Below are 18,312 nucleotides of genomic sequence, written 5' to 3'. Positions count from 1 at the left end.
TATCCACGGGATACTGTTTGACTTAAAAGCAAGTCTTTGATAATCTCTTTATCTCAGAGTATCTTGATTTTTTTCCCTTTATTCCTGAAGGTATTTTTGCTACCTAATAGATTTTTGGATCAATAGTTCTTTTCACACTTTAAAATGTTCTTCCACTGCTTCTTCCTGGTTTCTGATGAGAAATCCATAGCATTTGAATTATTGTTCTCCGAATTGCAATGCAGTAACTTTCTCTGACTCCTTTAAGATTTTTTTTTTCAGTCTTTAGTTTTTGGTAGTTTGTGATGTATTTAGGTATACATTTCTTTGAATTTGCCTTGTTCAAGATGTATTAATCTTCTTTTAAAAATCTTATTTATTTGTGACATCATCTTGCTCTGTATCCTAGGCTGTCCTCCAACTTGTGGTCCTCTTGCTTCACCCTCCAAAGTGCTGATATTATAGGTGTGTACCACTATACCTGGCTTTGTGGATCTTGAAATTGTGTTTGCCACCAAATTTGGGAGGTTTTCTGCCATTATTTCATCAAATATGTTTTCTGCACTATATTCTCTTCTCCCATTGTGACTGATGAGATGAATGTTAAAATGGTGATATTATCCTGTTGACTCTGTTCGTTTTTTCTGTTTTTCTCTGTGTTTATCAGACTGGATAATTTCTGTTGATCTTCAAGTTCACTGACTATTTAGGTCTTTTATCTCCATTCTACTGTTGAGGCCTTGGAAATTTCATTTTTAAAATTTTGGTTATATATATTTACATTAATGTGCATATTTACATATATATATATTTATTTATTTGGCAGTACTGGGGTTTGAGCTCAGGACGAAATCAGGACCTCACTTTTGCTAGGCAAGTGCTCTACCAACTTGAGCTGTGCTGTTGCTCTTTTTGCTTTAGCTGTTTTGTGAATAGAGGTCTCAGCGTTTTTGCGTCGGCCCAGCCTCAGACCATCATGGGTTTCTTTTTTTGTTTTTTTGAGATGAGGTTTCACTAAGTTGTTCATACTGATCTCAAACTTCTGGGCTCAAGTGATCTCTTACTTAAGCTTCCCAAGTTACTGGGTCTAAAAGCAATGCCAGGCCATCTGACTTCTTTTGTGTGTGTAGGAAGACTGGGGAGGAAAACAGCCTCTCGCAGTGTTACTCAGGCTGGCCTTGAACTTACAGTTCTCCTGTCTCAGCTACCTGAATGTTGGAATTATAGGCATGTGCTACCATGCCCAAGTACCCTTGATTTCTTTTTCTTCCTTTTTTTTTGGTAGCAATGGGGTTTGAACTCAGGGCCTCACCCTTGCTAGGCAGGCACTCTACCACTCAAGTCACTCTGCTAGCTCTTTTTTGTGTTAGGTATTTTTGAAATAGAGTCTTAAGAACTATTTGCCCAGGCTGACCTCAAATCTCGAGCCTCCTGATCTTTGCTTCCTGACTATCTAGGATTACAGTTGTGAGCTACTGGCACCTGGCCCTGATTTCTTTTTTCTTTTTTTTTCTGCAGTGAACATGATGTCCCCTGAGTAGCTAGGATTACAAGCATGAGCCACCAGCTCCTGGCTGATTGTTTGCTTTTGATGCCAAGCAGTTGGGCATCAAGCAGTTGGGATTGGAAGAGTTTCCCTTTCTTATAGTCATAGCTGCTGCCATGGGATTGCTTGGGCAGGGGCAGATAGAAAGAAAAGAAGGGGGAAGAAAAAAACCCCACCAAACTCCAAAAGCAATTCATGAGATTTTCTTCTACTTAGGAAGGTCCCCTTTACTTGTCTCAGACTGAAAAAGACAAGCCCTCTCTTGGAATACTTACTGTCTGTACTTTTTGTGCAGTTCTGGGTTTGAGTCTGCCTTTGAGTATAGTCTAGGAGGTATCAGAGAAAACAAAACCAGGAAAGTCTTTGCTGGGTGTGTGGTTCTTTTTCTAGTTGTAGTTTCCTTCCCAATCCGTCTGTTCTCATCTTCAGAGTCCTCAAATAGCAACTCCATCCATTCTGTGTAGGTTTCCAGTTAAATTTAGTGGGAAAGACAGAACAGACTATATTTTGTCTTTATCAGATGTAGAACACAGAACATTGTAATTTCATTATAACTATTGCTCACTGGTTTTGGTTAATAATTAATAAAACTATATACCTAATGTGAACAGTGTGGGGGTGGAAGCAGAAGTAAACAATTTCATACTCATTATAGTGAGTAATTGAATTATTAATTTTAGCCTTTTTGATCCATTTTTGCTTCAGGATTTGACTGATTGAGGGAAACAATGCAGGGTGGAAAGTCCCTGATGTGTATTTTTTGGATGCAATAAGACATAATTATAATAACAAATAATTACATATATTATAATAAGAATAAGAACTTAAAGTAATTTATTATTATGTACTTGTTTCTCAGGTCTTAGAAAAATACCCCAATACACCCATGAGTCATAAAGAAATTCTTCAAGTTATCCAGAGAGAAGGACTAAAAGAAATCAGGTAAGTTATTTAAATATTATCAGTAATAATTATAACAGTTGATTAGAGTATTTGACATTACATAATAGAGTATTTTAGACCTAAAGATGATTAGTAATAAGAGCTTTGTTAACTTTTGATTTCTTCAGCTCTCAGGTCTTAGGATTTTAAAGTTGTAGCACAGTTAAAGTTAAAAAAAGTTCTGAGGAAGAAAGTAGCTCTCTCCATGCCCATGCACTTTAATTTTTAGAAGGCCTGGAGCCATCTTTAAGCCTTCACCTATCACTTCAGTCTTTAGATTTAATTAGTTTGATCATTAGCAGATAAAAAGTTGCTAGAAGGCAGGGAGAATGCTGGTTGTTGACAGATAATCTAGGAAGACATAACATTTGCTAAAAAGAATAAAATGGAAAAGATATACTATGTGGGTCAAATAAAACTCTTAGCTGGGTATGGTGACTAACACCTGTAATCCCAGCTACTTAGGAGACTGAGACAGGAGGATCACTTGAGTCCACGAGTTCTAGACCAACCTGGGCAGGATAGCAAGACCCTGACTCCAAAAATGTATAAGCAAATGCATAAATAAATGTCTTGTGTTCAAATGTAGTAGACTGGAATACATTAACATAGAACCAAAGACAACAAGCACATTTCAATATCTGAGCGCTTTATTACATTAGAGTAGCACATAATAGTTACTATTCTTGATGAAGACTTTGTCATGAAGAAATATTTAAATTGTATTAAATTTGCTTTCTAAGTCATGACACATTTGGCAATCTACCTTAAATTCTATGAATATAGGACATTTGTTGCACTTTGCAATTGCTACCAGTGGTTTTCAACTGTGGATGGTATTGTGTAAACACCTACAGGGAGGGGAGATTACAGTTTCGTGGGAGGGAGGCTACTCTTTATGGGAGGGGAGCACACTGGGACGTTTAGTGCGTAGGTAAGAGGGACAAAACCTTGCTTGTATGGCAGCCCTTCACCTTGAGCAGTTGTTTAGTTCAGATTCCAGTAGTGTTGCTATGCCCCAATACTTGTAAGTGGACAATAGCATATTTCTTTTCTTTTTTTTTATGATTTTATTTTATTTTTTAATTTCCTTTATTCATATGTGCATACAATGATTGGGTCATTACTCCCACCTTCCCCCCGCCCCCTCCCTTTCCCCCCATGACAGTAGCATATTTCATCACACATAGCCACGACATTGTTCTAGATTTTATTTCTCATTTTCCTTAACACGAAACTCTATTTTGGATTTGAAAATTTTCGTGGTGCTAAGAATTAAACACAAGACCTCATTTCATGGTAGGCAAACACTCTACCACTGAGTCACATCCCAAGGTCCTGAGATTTTTTTTGTTGTGGCTCTTGTTTTCTAAAGCAGTTTATTTTTTCTTTTGATTTGGTTATGGTAGTGGTGATCCAATCCTGTAATCCCAGCTACTTGGGAGGCTGAGCCTGGAGGATTGTGAATGTGAGCCCAGCCTGGGCAGCATAGTAAGATCCCATCTCAAAAAACCAAACCAAACAAAATCTGGGTATAGTGATTCATGTCTGTTATCCTAACTACTTGAGAGGTAGAAATTGGGAGGATTGTGTTTTCAGGGCAAAAAATTAGTGAGACCCCCCCATCTCAATAAATAAGCCAGGCAGTGTAATATGTCTGTAATTACAGCTACTGGAGGCAAAGTGGAGTATTGCAGTCAAAGCCTGGCCCTAGTCAAAAACAGGAGACCTTATCAGGAAAATAACTAAAGCAGAAAGGGCTGGGAGCATAGCTCAAGTGGTAGAATGCCTGCTTAGCAGGCATTCCAAAAGAACAAGAAGAAAAGAAAAAAATTTATTGTTTGATTTAATGCCAAACGTCAGTAGGTTGGAAATAAATGAAGTTTGCTTTATTGATATGAAAAAGTGAAATACAAATAAATATATCCCACTTTTTATAACATGTTCCTGAAAAATTGAATATAATTCAAGATAATTGAATATGAATTGGTATGTAGAGAACAGACTGTTAATCTCTTTGGTCTAAAAGTTTAGTACAGTGCCATCCAAATCTAGCACAGCAAGGTTCTAGGACTTCGAATTTGCCGTTGTACTTGCTAGGGAGCAGGCAAGACAAGTGAGGAAGTAGGGCTGGTTCAAGTACTTCAATACTCTGAGTTCAAATCCCCAGCACTGCCCAAAAAACACCACAATGAATAATCGTGAAATACATCTGGTTTCACTTAGTGACAATTTACAAGTAGCTCTTCTTGATTAAACTGCGATATTGTGGTTATGTGACTACAAAGCAGTCCTTTGTAAGTTTCTCATGACTTTGGTTGTACCAAATTGGTTGGAGTGTTAATTCTTGCCTCCCTTACATCTCAGAGTTATCAAACAAAGTGCACTACTACTTCCTTCTCAAAACTTGCTGTCTTCATTGACACTACAAGCATCCCTTGCTTTCTTTCCTCTCCCTTTAGGTTTTTTTTTTCCTTTCAAAGATTTTTGCACTCTTCTATCTTCTGGGAGTCCAATGACTCAGTTCCCTGAGTTGTGATCATTTTATTCCAACTTTGTTCTCTGTGTATTTCAGATTAGATAATTTCTCTTTGTCTATCCTCTATTCTCACTTTGACATTCCCTCTTTTCTTATCGTCTTCATTCAGCTGTTGAGGCATCTAGGGAGATTTTAAAACTTCTGGTATCTTAATTTTTTAATTGTTGTTCTTTTTAAAAATTGTTTCAATTTCTTGCTGAAAGCTTGTCTTTCCATAATTTCAAGTTCATTTATCTTTACCTTATGAAATATATGTAGTAAATTCTTTAATTTGTGTGTGTGTGCGTGCTTGTGTGTGCTAAGGATAGAATAGAACCCAGGGACTCAGGAATGCTATGCAAACTCTCTACCACTAAGCTACACCCCTCCCCTCAGCCCCTAAAGTTTTTGTCTTATAATTCTAACATCTGCATAATTTCCAGATTGGCATGTGTTGTCTTTTCCTCTGAGAGTTCCTCACTTTTTCCTGACTTGTTGCATATTGACAAATTTACGATAGTATTCTAGTCATTTTGAATTTTAATACTATGTTTTAGGCTTTTTCTTTTCAAAACCTCTGGCAATGGTAGTTTCTTTTCTTTCTTTTCTTTTCTTTCTCTTGGTGGCACTGGGGTTTGAACTCAGGGTGCTACACTTGCTAAGTAGACGCTCTACCACTTGAGCCATTCTGTCAGCCCCTCTTTTTTCTTTTTTTAAACTAGACAGTTGACCCAGATATTTAAAAACTATACATTCTCTCTCACCTTCTGCAAGTATGGCTGTATTAACCATTTTAAGGCAATCTGCTTGCTGATTGCTGCCTATCCTGTGCGTGTGCTTCTGAGAATTAGTCTGAGGTCTGAGCATTGGTTCAGTTCTCAGTTCTCAGAGCCTTTTCTTTGTTGGTTGAGAATGCACAAGTGTGCACAGCTCTGGGATAAGCCCCAGCTGTACATTGGAATCGGGATTTCTGTCATTTCTCCTCTGTCTCCTCTCCCCCTCAAAACTTAGTACACATAAAGACCCTTTTTTTCTGCCCAGAAAACAGGGCGTCTGAGTTTCACATTTCGCTACAGCAGTGCATCTCCCTAGATCAGACCTGCCTTTTAACCTTGTGATTACCTTCCAGAAGCAGAAGTAAAGTCCAGACCAGACCTTTTGTTTGGGTGTGGTGAGAGAAAAGCTGGGAAACTCATTCTGTAAGAGTTTAGTTAACTGGTAATTTAGAGGGAATAGTCCATATGACTGCCTTTACTAATTAGGCCAACTGCATATTTTGGAGGTCCCCCGGGAAGACTTTCAAAGTTTATTAATTTTCTTAGAAGAACTTACGTAATTCACTGAAAGCCTTACTCATGACAGTGGGAAGGATGCATGAAAAGGGTACAGAACAAGATCAGCCAAGGGAAGACACATAGGATGGAGTCATGGTAAAGTACAAACACAGCTTCTGGTTGTCCTCTGGGCGTGCACTCAGGACAGCTTACTTTACAGGCATCAAAGAGTGACAGCACGTGGGGATTATTGCCATTTAGTGACGCTCACTCAAGCCTTGGCGTCTAGGGTTTTATTTAGGCTCCAGCCTGTTGTGTGCTTGGTTGCCCCTATGTCTGATAGCAGCTTCTGATCCTTGGTTCCTCCAGAGTTCAGCTAATACCCACTGACCCAAGTCTAACCCAGGTTACACTGGCCAGCCCAAGGCACTTCTTGAGCCTAGTGATTGATTACCTTCTAGCAGCCAAAAATACCGTTTTTGGGTAAGGGTAAATTCTTTACTTCATCTCCCCATATGAATCAGGTTTTTATTTTCCTCCTCATTATGCCAGTTTTCCTTTTCTTTTGTTGTTTTTTATCTTTTTATTGTTGTTTTTTGATTTTTTGAGATAGATCTGGACATGTAGCCCGCGCTGGCCTCAAACTCACGGTCCTCCTGCCTCAGCTTCCTGAATGTTGGGATACACCATTATACCTGGCTTGCCAGCTTTCTTAATTTTCATCATTTTAGGTAGTTTCTTTTTAAGATACAACTCATGTACCATGGAAGTCAACATTTTAAAGTGTGTAGTTCAGTAGATTTTAGTATATTACATTTTCAGCACCCAGTAGTTGTTATCTACTACTTCCCACTCTCCATATCACCAGTCTTGCACTTCTACTTTGTCTCAGTGGATTTACCTTCTTTGAACATTTCAAACAAATGGAATCATGCAATATGTGATCTTTGTGTCTGGCTTCTTCCTTTACTTATGATGATTTGAAAGGACATCCATATAACAGCATTTATTAGCACTTCATTTATTTATTGCTAAAAGTATGCACACATGACATATTTTGTTCATGCATTCATGTTTTGATGGACATTTGGCCACTATGAACATTTCTGTACAGTTTTCTTGTGGGAAGTTAGTTTTTGTGTTTTTTGTCCAGAATTCAGTTGTGTCAGGCTGAGGTGGGAATGTTGTTGGCTTGCTGGGTCTTCATTAGTACCAAAAGTCCAAGTCAATTTTAAATAACAAAATTGCATTGAGCTTTAAATTCATGGAACCTTAAGCCACAGACTTCAAGTCAGAATTATTGTAAGATCTTGGTGTAGAATTTATTTTCCAGTTCTTGAAAAGTGCAATAAGGGTGATTATCACAATAGTATGGTGTAGGCCGTTAAACACAGGTGTCTTGGGATTAGGTATATGAAACTTCAGTGTTGGCTAGTTCCATGATTGGAGCCTGGTTCTTGTTCCCAGTACATGGATGCAGTTAGAACTCAGCGAAGCAGTGTGAACTCAATGACCTAGTTAAATGTTTAAACATTGTCCTATTCAAACGTGTAGTCAGTCCTCACTGGGAAATAATAACACCTCCTCAGAAACTTGCATTTGACAAGAGCAAGATCGTTTATAGTCAGGTTTATATCTAAGATGAAACCTTATACACTACTTGAGAAAGAATAAGTTGTGGTCAGGAGTTAGAAGAAGAAAAGGACAATGGGGGGCTGTTGCAGTACATTAGGCAAGATAATATATAGTGCTTTGAAGAATGTGAATATAAATGAGCTGGAGAGAATAGTCACATCTGTGATACGTGTTTCAGGTAGGGTGGGCAGGACTTGGTTGCTGATGGCTTGGATATGGGAGGTGAAAGAAGGGAGGAAGTAAAAATTTATTTAAAGGCCTCCTGATTGAACTTCTTCTATTTACTGTGTGAAGAAAAACTGAGGGATGAACTGAGAATATGAGGAGGTTAGTTAATTGGGAATTCATTGAGGGGTGTCTTGTGCTCCTCCCCACCCCCACCGCATGTTTTGAGCTATATTAAGAGCAACGAGAGCTATTCAAAGTATGGGGAAGTGGTTTTATAACTGATGTCAAGGCAACTAAGCATACACATTCAGCATATGTGCTGTGATGGAACATGCACACCAAAATAGCATATAGAACAAATGTTTATGTATTCTTTGAAGCCATTCCTACTAATCCTTTATCACTCATTATTATTTCTATTATAGACTCATTTTCCCCTGCCATCAGCTGTGGGTGCCATTAAGGTTTACAGATGGCTTCTTCAACACTCAATTGTAAAAGCTCTTCAGAGTTTTCATAATCTGTTTTGCTCAGTTCAGTTTGCTAGTTGTGCAGCATTACCTTTTTTGGTGGGCAGCACTGGGATTTGAACTCAGGGCCTCACAGGCATAGGCATTATCCTGATTCTGCTTAGATGATTTTTATTTAGGAAAGAAGAGAAGAATAGTATTAGTTCTTCAGATATTGCTGTCTTACTAGTTGTTCCTATATTCCCATTTATGTAGAAATACAAAAAGAAGTTAGGAGAATGTATCATCCACAAATTGATCATTTTCTGAGTTGGACCATTCATAACTGATCCAGAGGGTTCATATAATCAGTAAATTTTGGGGAGCAAGGTATTGGAGTTTGAACTCAGGTCCTTGTGCTTGCAGGCATTTTACCACTTGAGCAACTCTGCCAGCCCATAATTAGTAATATTGATCTTTTTCTCCTCCATCTCCCTTTCCCTCTATCACATTATAACACTGAGTTACAAAGCTAATGAATGAGTATGGCAACTGCCTAGCTTCTAAATTAGGTTGGTTTTTACTTGTTACCTCTGAAAGAAGCCAAGAAGTGTCTAAGTCACTGGTTCTTCATGGGAAATGACCTGAAAGGAAGTCTTAAGGGCTACTTACATAGTAGTACGTGGATGACGTGGGCATGCATTCCTTGCCAGTAAAATTTATCTAGTTATATTACAACATGATACTTGTGATTAACAATACTCCAAAATGAATGATCTCTGTTGCATTCTTCGTTTTCTCTCTTCTTACCCCTTTCCATATCAGTCATGTTACTTTAGTTATAAAACATTGGCAGCTGGAAAAGATACAGTTTACATCCCATTTTACTATTGAAGAATGAAGGCCCATGGGGATTTAGACTTGGCAAATATCATTCAAGTAGTTCAATGAAATTAGAATTCAGGCTTATTGCTTCTGGTTTTTATTCTTTCAGTATATCATACTGCCTTTGCATCCATAGGTCTCCCTACTCTTCTTATTAATAAATCTGTTCTATTATTCTTCAGACTTACTGTGTACTGACATATAATAGCATTAAGTTGGTTGTTGTCTAATTACAAATTGCTTTCTGGAATAATTTGAAATAAAAAACTATACTAATGAATGGCTTCTGAAAGGGCCAGCACATTTTTTTTTTTAAGCACATACTGATTTTATAGTGGAGGGGCTCATTGTGATTTTTCTCTGCATGCATATAATATACTTTGATCATTTTCACCCTTTCAGTACTCTTTATCTTCCCTCCAAGAACCAGTACATTAAAACAAACAAACAAACAAACAAAACCTAAATGTTTAAGTAGGCCTTTATGGATTGCTGTTTTGCAGAGCTCAAAATTGTTACCTAGTAAGTTTTCTTTCAGTCTTCTATCCCAACCAAAGTAGTAAATTCCTGTAGGCCTGGGATTATAAAGAATTTTGGAAACCATCCAGAAATACACCCAATAAACAGATTGAAACATTCCTGTTTTGAGGGAACTTCATCATGTCTAATTGATACTAATATATTTACTTGTGAATAAGATAATCTCACATGGTATTTAAGGTTATATATTTTAGCTCACCTTCTACCAAAAACTGATCAGAGTATGGAATTTTCTCCCCCTTACGCAAAAGTATACATAACAAAGGAAGTAAAGTCAGCATTCTCATTCCTTTTAGAAGAAATCATTATCTCAGCATAGATCTTTTGGCTGTTTGCCAAGCTGAATTGCCTTGAAGTGATTTAGTTTAAGAATGAAGTACATTTTTTTATTAAGTTGTTATCATTTTTACCTAAGATTAGCTCGTGCCTTTGTAGGTTAAGCCTACATCTTATATATTAGTTACAGTCTGCTTTCAAGCATGCAAACTTGGTAGGAATGTCAAAAAGGACTAATATTGGAAAAGAAACAGAAACAAAATGCTTCCGTATTGACAAAAAACAAATATTCTTATCTATTGTTATTGAGTGCACAATGAATTCCATTGTGGGTGAAGGGAAGCTAGTAAAGCGTAGGGTCTATAGTTGATGGCTTTTTGATGGCTCCTTGAGATGAAATGCATGGGAAGACTGTTAAAGAATGAGGAATACTCTCTGTGTTCATAAGGAACACTGACTGCTCCAGTAGTCATGCTGTGCCTTGTACTTAATGGTCTTCTGGAGTGGTTTACGCTATTAGCAGATTTCATTGCGAATTTTTAGACAGTGATATTTTGAACTAACCTGTAAAATTTAAAGATACCAATGTTTGTGTAGCAAAATGGGGGTTGGCGATAATTTAAGGGATTGTGACTATTGCTGGGAGGGAAGGGGACAGTAATTGGGACCTTATTGTTGCTTTATAATGAAAAAACTTTTTTTTTCCCTCCTTTCATTTTCTTGGGTGCATTCCAACTCCAGAAGGTAAGAAGTACTACTTTATTCTAAAGAAGTATTACGTAGTTTTAAAGCACTTTTATAAGTTTCATTGAACTTACCTTTGGGTGCATGATTTTTACTTTGTAAAACGTAACAATTAGCCCAGAAACTATAATAGTGATATATAAGTGTTTTTTTCATTAAATGTGCCCTTTTTGGCTCTTGCAGTTTATAATCATTATTTGGCCATAATTTTAAAAACAATAAGGTTTATTATATCATTTGACTTACTGGCATTGGAATATCTACTGTTCTTCAGATTAATGATGAAAGTAATTAAAAGATTAGAAATGTGTAGGTTAACATTTGCTTATTGGCTATAAATTTGAAAATGTATGTTTGTGCTCTGGCTAATTACGAGAAAATATTGTTAAATCCTTTACAGGACTGATAACTTATTTAAACCCAGGCCAGAATAGCTTAAAATTCAGAGTCTGGATTTTTGTGTGTGTTGGTGTAACATTTTAGGTAACCCTCTGTTTTAGCAGTCGTTGAACTTGCCTGTGTGACTTGAGAACGGGAACTTGTATATTCATGTCACTTGCACATGGCACACTTGTTTATAGTTGGAACTTAATCTTTGTAGCTTCATGTAAATTTCTACTCTACTGGGCTAGGAATGTTTCTCAAGTGGTGGAGTTCCTGCTCAGCAAAAGTGAGGACCTGAGTTCAAACCCAAAACCTACCCTTTTGCCCACCGAAAAAAGCAAGCAAGACAAATTTGTACTTTATTAAGTTTGTTTATTTATTTAGTTAGTTCATTTATTTATTGTGGTACTGGGGTTTGAACTTGGAACTTGAGTCATTCAGCTAGCCCCCCTTTTTTTGTGTTGGCTGTTTTGGAGATAGGGTCTCTTGAACTATTTGCCCTGGCTGGTTTCAAACCGCCATCCTGATCTCTGCCTCCTGAGTAGCTAGGGTTACAGGCGTGCCCAGCCAAGTTTGTTGATTTTTGAGGAACAGTTTATGAAAGATACCTTAAGGTCTTACAAAATGAAAATTATAATTAAAAAGTTAAAAAGTAGGTAAATTTTTGTTGTGTTCCTATTGTTTGAAGGGTTTTTTAAGGTACGAATAATAGGAATGAAATATCCATAGCTTAAGAAAAATGAGATTTATTGCAAGATTCCTGTGGCATATATCATAAGCTTAAAGGAAAGAAAACAGCCTCAGGAGTTAAGAGAATGAACTCAGCTTCAGAGATTAGACAGGCTAGAACTAATAATGGGTAGTCTCATCAAAGTACTTCAGCTGGGATGAATTAATGTTTGTCTGTTTTGCTCAAGGTTAAAATTCAAGGAAGAACGAGTCTCTCTACCCAGTCTCCAAGACTCTTTTAGTGGGGTAGAGCATATTTCCCTAGAGCAAAAGTCAGTGTTCTTTCCAGAAAAAGAGTTCTGGACAGAAGGAACAGATGTCCCTTACATGACTCACTGTAGAAAATTAGAGTACAACAGAAAAACAAGTCACAAGAAGTTTTAAAAAATAACCCTTAGGGTTGAAGGTGTGGTTCAAGAAGTATAGTTCCTGTGTAGCAAGCACAGAGCCCTCAGTTCAAATACCAGTGCTACAAAAAACAGACAGACAAACAAAAATACACCCAGAAACAAAAAACTAGCAACAACCACAAAAAAATCCTAAAATAACAACAATAACAAAATAAACTGAGCTGTGTATCCCATGGCTGTAATTCTAGCTACTTGAGAGACTGAGATCAGGAGGTTTATGGTTCGAAGCCAGCCAGGGCAAATAGTTCATGAGACAGCCCCTCCAACCCCATCTCCAAAATAAGAGCAAAATGGATTGGAGGTTTGACTCAAGTGGTAGAGCACCCGCTTCACAAGTGTGAAAGCCTGTGTTCAAACCCCAGTCCTACACCAGAACAAAAGAAAAATTTCTGAGTAATACATAGCACAGTATTACAGCCAGAATATTGCTTTTGATAAGTTGAACCAGGTTTTACTCAGTTGAGTGTATGCCTTGCAGGTTGTGAATATGTGTGTAGTTCTGTGAGGGTTTATCATTTATAGATTCATGTTTCCATCATTACAATTAAAGAACCGAACAGTATCAACAGGAGTACTCCCTTTTCTTCCCCTTTTTTGCCATGTCTCCTTCTTCTCCTCAGCAGTTCGGTCTTCTTTGCTGCTGAATAGTATCCCATGACTTGAATGTCCCACAGTGTCTATACCATTTACCCATTGAAGGATATCTGGATTGTTTTCATTTTTTGGCTATCCCAAATAAGGCTTCTGTCTGGCATAAATGTGCAGAAGTGCAATTGCCAGGTTTTATGGTAAGTGCATATTTAGTTTTTGTTCTTTTTTTTGGTTCTTTTTGAGGCAGGGTCTTGCTTTATAGCCTAGGTTGGCCTCAAACTTGCAATCCTCCTAGGAATCTCTGCTTCTTGTTGTACAGGTATGAACCACCACACTTGGTTTCATGTTTAGTTTTAAAGAAATTTCCAAGTCGTTTTCCAGAGTGACATTACTGTTTTACAGTCCCACTAGCAATATATGAGTTTCTTTGAATTTGAAATGAATTTATTGTAAGTTACATACTGTTTAGATTGTTTTTTCTTCCTCCTCTGCCAGTTCTTACCTTTTAATTTGTGCTCACACCATTTATGTTTAATTATTCATATGCAAGTGTAAACCTAGCATTTTATTTAATTGCTTTCTGTTTATTTCCTTTTTTACTATCTATTTTGATTTATTTGTAGTGTATTCCTTTGTATTTCTTTGTATGGTTTACTTAGTGTTTCTACTGGGTATTATAATGCACACGTTAATTTCTTACAGTTTACTGGCATCATTATTTTACTACCTCATGTAAAATGTAGAAACCTTATTTCCATTTAGATTCTTGAGTATTGGGATGGTATTAATTTTTTTCTCCAATTGCAAAATATGAAAGCCAAGGAGAATAGTACACATCCACTCCGGCTTCCTGTTTATCCTTCTTTCTTCCTGATGCTATAAAATTCCTTATTATTTCCTTTCTATTGAAGAACTTCCTTTAATTATTGTTTTAAGAATAGGTCTGTCTGGGCACCAGTGACTCAGGCCTGTAATCCTAGCTACTCAGGAGGCAGAGATCTGGAGGACCACAGTTTGAGGCCCTTCTTTTCCCTCCAAAAGATGAGTCCTTATCTCAAAAATACTCAACACAAAAGAGGGTTGGTAGAGTGACTCAAATGGTAGAGCATCTTCCTAGCAAGCTTGAGGGCCTGAGTTCAAAATTGAATACTGCAAAAAAAAACAGTAGGTGTGCTAGTGACAAGTTATTTTAGTTTTCCTTTCGTGGGTCTGTCTCTATTTTTTGTTTATTTCTGAGGCATAGTTACTAGATGTAGAAATCTTCTTCTCAGCACTTAGGAAATGTGCTACTTCTTTTTGGCCTCTGGTTTTCGATGTGAAATCTGGCATTTGAATTGGCATTTCTCTGTAGGTAATATATTGTTTCTTTCTGTCTTCTTTTAGGACTTTTTCTTTGGATTTAGTTTTCAAAAGTTTAATTATGATGTATCTTGGTATGGAGTTATTTATTTATTTATGATTGGACTTCGGTTTGAATTCAGGGCTTTGTGCTTGCAAAGCAGGAGCTCTCCACTTCAGCCACCGTTCCAGTCCATTTTACTTTGGTTATTTTGGACATTAGGGTCTCTCAAACCGTTTGTCTGGACTAGCCTCCAACTGTGATCCTTCAATCTCAGCCTGCCAAGTAGCTAGGATAATAGGCGTGAGCCACAAGTGCCTGACTGGCATGGAGTTATTTATGGTTTATCTTATTTAGGTTCTACTCAAGTTTCGTATGTCTGTGTATTTATTTCTTTAACCAAATGAGAAGTTTTCAACCATTAATTCTTTGGATACTCTTTCTACTTGAAAAAAAACCCTAACCCTTTTATAACTTTCAATGATATGTACGTTAAATCTTTTGTTACTATCCCTTTGCTTCCTGAGGTTCAGTTATTGCAAGGTGGGTGTTACTACCACTTGAGCCATTCTGCCAACCCATTGACCTGTCCTTGAAGTCACTGATTCTGTATTCTGTCATCTTCACTCTACTATTGAGCCCATCCTATGGTCTTTAAAATTTCTTAATGTGTTTTTCAATTCTGTAATTTCTGTCTTTCAGAACTTTCTGTTTCTTTGCTCACATTTCTAGATTTTCAGTCATTTCAAGAAAATTTGTGTTTTTTGAAGTATTTTATAAAAACTATGTTGAAGTTCTTGTCTTAGAATTTCAGTATCTGTCAGTCTTAACATTACTTGGTTTTCTAAATTGTGATTTTCTTAGTTCTTGGAATGATGGGTGATTTCTTGTTGAGTCCTGGGTATTTGGGATGTTATGTTAGGAGATATTGCGTCTATTAAGTCTTTTATTTAAGCAGGCAGTCACCATAGATTTATCATGTAAGTCCTAGACCTCTTTGGGTGGTTGTGTTTCTATAACAACTCAGGGTTCAGAGCCTTTGCTTTGCTATTTTGGTCTGCTTGTTTTATCTGATACTACAGAGGCCCCTAGTAATCTCTGCTGCTTCTGTTTGAGAGGGTAGAAGAAGCTTCCACAGCTGGGTTGTTGCCCATAAGACTGAAAAAACTAGGTGCTATATATCTCAACTAACAAAAACCCTTGGTCCTTCCTATTATTGCTTATATTCTCTCTTCAATAAAATTAGAGATAAGGGCAAAATAGTTTCTGCCTGATAGTGAGGGGGTGGGGTGTAAGGGAGGGAGCGGGGGGAAGGTGGGAGAAATGACGCAAACATCGTATGCATATATGAATAAAAGAAAAAAAAACACACACACAGGAAAAAAAAAAAGAAAGAAAAAACTAGGTGCTATAACAAATCAGTAGTGAAAATGGCCTTGGCTAAGATGGGAGCCAAGACCCAAGGCAGGTCTTTATGTCTGTAATCCCAGCTACATGAAAGGTGGAGATGAGATTGGGAGGATCTGCATTGGAGGCCAACTCAGGCAAAAAAAAAAAAAAAAAAAGTGAAACCCCATCTCAACCCAGTAAACTGGATGTGGTGGCAGGTGCCTATCATCACAACTGTGTGGGAGGCATAAACAGTATGCCAGTCCAGGACTGTCCAGGCAAAAACCAGAGACCCTACCCATAAAAACAGCAAAGAGGACGGGAGCGTGGTGCAAGTGGTAGAGCACCAACTTAGCAAGTACAAAAGGCCCTGACTTCAAACTTCAGTATACAACAGAAAAAAAAAAAGTGGGAACGTGGTACTTCCTGCGTATAACGTTTAGTCTTACATAGGCCCTGTGAAGTCTTTTTCTCATCAGGAAAGACATTGAGACAGAGAGTAGTTATGTAGCTAGATAGTGACAGAGCTTGGACTCACATCTGTCTGACCCTAAAACTGCTTTGTTGGGCAGGGTCCTTCTGTACCAAGAGTTGGTGATTGTCTATTCTAAAATAAAATTAAACCTTGTAGTTCTATAGATTTGCTTAAAAAAAAAAACAGAAGATGGAGTCATGGACTCCTTTCATTTTACTCACTTGTTGCTAGTGGTATGGCACAGTTTTTTAAATGAGTAATGGTTGGGGATGAAGGACAGTAATGGCACAATAAGTGTTGAGAGGATTGAGAGTAAAGAAGCAGACTCCTCAAGGAATACTGTTGTTGTTCTTATGATCTCCCTTTCCAGGCCATTTCCTAAATCACTTTCCTTACTTGTTGTGTGCCCTTCTGCTGTTCTTTTGGCCCTTCATTCTGGAACTTCCTTTCCCCATATGACTGTTAGAATAGTTTCCTGCACACCCTTCCCCCTGTCTCCGGTAGCTTATTTCCCATTTGTCCGGTTTTGTTTTGTGTGTGTGTGTGGCTTTTTGTTGTTGTTTCTTTGTTTGTTTGTTTTGCATTTTTCCTCTTTTGAGATAGGTTGTCACTGACTGGCCTCAAACTCACTGTCCTCCTGTTCCAGCCTCCCAAGTGCTAGGATTATAGGCATGATCCACCATGCCTAGATCCCATTTGTTTTGATATGATATGTCTGATATGATATGTTTTGGGAGCATAACAATGTACTAAATATAGATAAGTCAGATGCTACTTTTTAAATTAAACCTTTAAATTGAAAAACTTTTTTTTTTGGTGGGACTGAGGTTTGAACTCAAAGCTTTGCACTTGCAAAGCAGGTGCTCTACCACTCGAGCCACGCCTCCAGTTCATTTTGCTCTGATTATTTTCAAGATAGGGTCTAGCAATCCTGATAGAACAATAATGTTGCCATTTATAAATTGGCAGCCATTTTACCCTCAGACCTCACTTGAGAAACTCCGAAGGACAAATTCCTGTGCTCTAAGACAGTCCCACCCCTACCAGAGACTATCACGCATGCGCTAACTTCCTTAACCTCCCCCTTCTATAAAAGCCACGCCTGGCCTAGGTTCACTGCTGCACCATCTTTTCCCTGGCCATCTTGGCAGTTTGGACCTGCCATTAAACTTTGCTCTATGGACATGAGACTTTTCTCATGAGCTTTCTTTGTGAGCGGTGTTTTTCCTAACATTTGGTGCCGTGACTCGGATCGGGTGAGCTCCTGGCACTGACCTTGCTCTCCCAGCCTTCCCCACCCCATCCCGTGTGCGCTCACTTGCTCTCTCTCTCTCTCCTCACATTCCCTTCCTCTGGGATCTGAGCTGCTTTGCTGGGACCCCCGATCCTAGAAAACGCCACTTTCTCACTAGCTCACAGGGAAGTTCCTCCTCCCCAGCGCACCTCCAACTGCCATCCACCACCGGCTAATCTTCCCTCAAGGTTCTCTCTCTCTCTCTCAGCGAGTCCTCCTCACATGCTGAGCTGTGGTCTCTCTCTCTCTCACTTCCTCGAAAACCTAGCGCTAGGTCACAGCTTGCTCTTGTCTCTGGGAACCGAGTTCCCCGCTAGGGACTGTGGACCCCCCATGGTGAAGACGTTCCCTCTGGATGTTCCACATTTCTCTCTCTCCTGAGGACCTGATATTTTGGGGATGCCTGCCGTATCTCTCCTCAGGTCAGGCCTCACCATGGGAGTTGGACTGTCCCAAATTCCTTCAGACTCCCCATTGGGATGTCTCCTGGCCAACCTTGGGCCCCTACGCCTCACGCCTGATCTTAAGCCCTGAAAGCTCATTTTTCTCTGTAGTCAGGCCTGGCCCCAATACCCATTAGACAGTGCCTCCAAATGGCCACTTAATGGCACTTTCAATCCCAGTATTTTAAGGGATTTATACAATCTCTATGAGCGTGCTAGTAAATGGAAGGAACTTTCCTACGTCCAATCCTTTCCCTATCTCTGCACCATACTCTCCCTCTATAATTTCTGTTCCCCTGTGC

At 38.4% G+C, this 18,312-nt stretch overlaps 1 protein-coding gene across 2 annotated transcripts in view; it reads left to right on the top strand.

Annotated features, from left to right (window-relative positions):
• The window catches only part of Asxl2 (ASXL transcriptional regulator 2), a 134,573-nt gene that overhangs the window by 35,741 nt on the left and 80,520 nt on the right, over window positions 1-18,312 (top strand). For both annotated transcript variants that reach the window (XM_074049313.1, XM_074049312.1), the window contains exon 2: window positions 2,385-2,467. In XM_074049313.1, the coding sequence (XP_073905414.1) occupies window positions 2,385-2,467 (83 nt within the window). The remainder of the gene's footprint in view (window positions 1-2,384; window positions 2,468-18,312) is intronic.

This window comes from Castor canadensis, chromosome 12 (assembly GCF_047511655.1).
Source record: "Castor canadensis chromosome 12, mCasCan1.hap1v2, whole genome shotgun sequence".
Taxonomy (NCBI): Eukaryota; Metazoa; Chordata; class Mammalia; order Rodentia; family Castoridae; genus Castor; species Castor canadensis.
This window is presented reverse-complemented; position numbering and strand designations above follow the sequence as displayed.